A 3,724-nucleotide genomic window follows, 5' to 3' on the forward strand; every position below is an offset into this window, starting at 1 on the left:
GAAATATCGACCGGGCGTCACACAATGCAAATTACATAACTGGTGGGCCGTTTAAAGATTCCAACCCATTACAAAGGGCTGAGCCATAATTCTTCATCGTCATCAGTCGTCGCGTCAACAAAGTGCACATAATGCCTTACAGACGTGTAGCTGGTGTCTCGCTTCTCCGCGCAGAATGACGAATAATGGCTTAGTAGGTGCTTCCCAACTTCACAAAAATTGTGATTTATGGCGTAGTGGGTACCTTACTAGTGTACTTGTATTGTAGCCCCAAGAGAACTTAACGGGCTCTAGAAACGCCGCTCTTCCAGCTTTCGCTGTGACTGTGCTGCGGTTTCAGCGCAGGCCTGGCGTTTTTTACCCGACCACCACTTATACTGCAGTTCTTCCAACATCGTAATTTCAGTATACGCAGAAAAACGGTGTCTTTCACAAGTCAAATTATTTCAAATAAAAAAGAGGTATCTTGTATGCATCCAACTGATCAAAGAATGGCACACAACTTATTATTAGTAAAGTACGAAACTTCTTTCAACGCATTCAGTCCGTGGTTAACACACCATCAATTTAGACCGCCATCTCCAGTTTCCTTCAGACCCCGTTGGACGGCTTCGCATAAAAGCCGGTGGAGCGTGAAGGGCACTTTCAAAACTTCCAGTCGTTTTTAGCCGGTCTAAGAGCGTTGCTATTGTTCGGTCGCTGCGGGGGACCGTCCTGCCACGGCGGTGAAGGGAAGTGGTTGCAGGTGGTAGTGTGCTGGAACGCTGTCGACTGTGTGCAGTCCGGTAATAGCAGATCTTCCTGCTGCTTCGCCAACAGCCCAAGCTTGCGCTGCAGCGCCTACAGCATGGTTGAAGTGGAGTTGTCTAGGCCCATGCTGATGCTCTCCTCGCAGAAGCCATTCTTCGGAGAGTCTTTAGAGCGTGTCCTGCCCGAGAGGGTTGAGACCGCTTCCTTCTTGAACTGCTTTCGCTCGGGCTCCAGCTTGACGATTTCGTCGAGCCCCGATAGGGACTTGGTTGCCGAAGGCGGCCGGCGGTTGCTTTTCCCAGCCGGCATCGTGCCATCACGGGTAGTCTTGGCTGACGGCGGCTTTCCCACGACGCCCTCGTTTCCGCTCTCGCACACGCTGCCTTCAGCGAGGATGAGTTCTTGCAGCATGGGCCTCTTTGGCGACAGCTAGTTGCGCCGCGGCGTCCTCTGTGGCTTGAAGAGTAGCCTGCCGTCCGGCTTGAAACCCGCCGCCTGAATGTCGTTCTCCAAGATCCTCATTAGCTGCTTGTAGTCTGCCGCGTCTTCAAGATTCATGGTGCCCACATACCGGAGGAACTCGGTGATGCCGCATGGAATCTCCCCGTGTGGGAAGCATTTGCTCATAAGCAGGGGGATGGCTTCCATTGGCGTGCTCTTCTGTTGGCTGACGTACTCGGGGTTCTTGAGGTTGTCCTCCCAAGTCAGTCGGCAACACAGCCACCAGAGCAGATTATATCCCAGCCGTTCCATGTCACCACTTCGCGAGTGTGCACCAATGTGGACGTCCGAACTCACGAACTCGGTGGCGCTGTCGTGCTTCTTCGCCAAATCGTCCTTGTAGTCATTGCGCTTGCCCTTTTGCGTGTACCGACAGGCCCAACCAATGTTTGGCGGATGCACAAAGTTTTCATTGCCTTTGCCAAAACTAGGCAGCGTCCATGACGGCTTCGCATCGGCGTGGATGAACCCGTAGCTGTGTACGTACTCCAAGACATTGATCACGCACATGCCGACGCTGAATGCACTCTCGAAGAGTAATGTCTTCCACTGCCGGTCGAGAAGCTTCTGCAGATCTTCTCCGAATCTCTCCAAGCCGATAGAGCGGTAACTGATGCCGATATGTTCATGGGAGCCACAACTTTGGAAATGGGGCATGCCGGGAATCCGCAACACATCTGAACAAGTGCGTCATCTTCTTCTCTGCTTCCCCTGAACACCGCTTAGCAAATGTCGCACTAGATCTATACATTGGTTATTATAATTGAAGTTCGCATAATAATATGTCCACTTCTTGGAATCTCGCGATATGGTCCGTAGCTCAATATACCCGGAAATGGGGCTCATTAGTGTAGCGGAATCATTAATTTATTTATATTTTTAATCAGGATGACTGATAGTACCAGAAAGGGACTTTGCGTAATGGGAGCTAAAAAAAAAAGAATGTTAAACCGTGTAGACGGCTTCCACTTATACTAAACATAATAAAACGTTGTTTATGCTAACAATGCTAACCGTACATTGGGATACATACGTCGAAACTTTAGCAACGCCCCATTTTCCCTGAAAATGCTTCTTTATAAAACCCTTGTGCGCTCGAAATTGGAGTACGCTGCTGCAATCTGGAACCCTCACCACGAAAACTCGATTATGTATCTTGAACTAATTCAAAAAAAAAAAAAAAAAACGCTGCACATTTTATTCTATCGGATTATCACCGTACATCAAGCGTAACAGCAATGAAGCACCATTTTATTTATTTATTTATTATTTGTCCCTGCCACCTTTATGACTGCCTTGCAAGTACTACTTCCGCCTTAGCGTTTTCCATAAGACGTACCATCATCCATCACTGCGTAGTGAGCTCATTACGCCTCCCACATAGCATTCCTCTCGGATTGACCACAAACACAAGGTTAAAGGTACTTTCTGCTACACAAACACATTTTCTTGCTCTTTCATACCGGTCACATCGAACGATTGAAATCGGCTACCAGGTGATATCGTTTCCATCTCTGATCACTTCCTCTTTCATCATTCTTTATCAGCTCACCTACTTCGCGATAGCTCTCCTTAGTAATCCGATCCATTCCCCCTCCCTACGACTTTCTGTCTGCACTTGTCAAGATGCCGGCATTTTCCAGCAAATTCTTGACATTTTTTCTGTGCGTCATTTCTCTTACTTTTAAATTTTCTTGCTAGTGCTGTATACTTTTACCACATTCACTATTTTCTTTTTGTGATTTCCTTATTTTTTACGTTTCACTTTTGTTGCGTTTCGTTGAGTAGAGATGTTATTTGCTTTAGTCTTGTTCATGTATAAAATAGCACGTTATGTTTCGTTGTTTTGTATTTTTCATATTGTTACCCGCTCCCCTCTGTAAAGCGTCGGCGATTGAGGGTAACAAAAATAAATAAATAAATGATTACAAAATAAAGAAACAAGGGCCCCAAAGTGTCCTCGTGAGCCATATAAGGCTGTCGCCTTATAACAAAACTCTATCTCTTTTGTGGATACCTACGGAAAAAAAAATAATTTTAAGGTTACGGTATGCAGGTCATCTGTGTTTGCTCCGATAACAAAAAAGAAACGGTATCTAGTATGCTGCCCTTGCAAAATGATCGAGCTTTTCTTATCTCTCCAGAGCGAAATCAGAATGAGAGCCGGGAGTAAGATGTTCGAGAGTACGTTACGTGACGTCAGCTTGTGATGCGAGCGCAACTTTTATGAGGGCAGCGGGGTCAGGGCAGTGCGCAACTAAATTACCGCTTGCGGTGGGTATAAAGGTGGTGATGTATTCACGTGACGCAATGAAACCCCACTCGAGAGCGGTACTCGTAGACCTCATTGTGATTGCGACATTCACTGCCCTTGTAAGTATAAAGAAAGCGGTTGCGTTTTGAAAGACAATTGAGCGGCCAAAAAGTTCAGCGTAAACAAGCAGAATGGATGGTTATAGCTCTATAGCAGGAA

General features: G+C 46.7%; 1 protein-coding gene across 1 annotated transcript; it reads right to left on the reverse strand.

The window, feature by feature from the left end:
- Positions 1–1,179: 1,179 nt before the first annotated feature.
- On the reverse strand, positions 1,180–1,908 carry LOC119403395 (serine/threonine-protein kinase VRK1). The gene has a single exon (XM_037670360.1). The coding sequence runs from the start codon at positions 1,906–1,908 to the stop codon at positions 1,180–1,182; it is 729 nt and encodes a 242-aa protein (XP_037526288.1).
- Positions 1,909–3,724: the final 1,816 nt, after the last annotated feature.

This window comes from Rhipicephalus sanguineus, chromosome 1 (genome assembly GCF_013339695.2).
Source record: "Rhipicephalus sanguineus isolate Rsan-2018 chromosome 1, BIME_Rsan_1.4, whole genome shotgun sequence".
NCBI classification, from domain to species: Eukaryota; Metazoa; Arthropoda; class Arachnida; order Ixodida; family Ixodidae; genus Rhipicephalus; species Rhipicephalus sanguineus.

Excerpts from the sequence above, each read along its gene's own strand:
- LOC119403395 (XM_037670360.1), bottom strand. The coding sequence starts at position 1,908 with ATGCCCCATTTCCAAAGTTGTGGCTCCCATGAACATATCGGCATCAGT.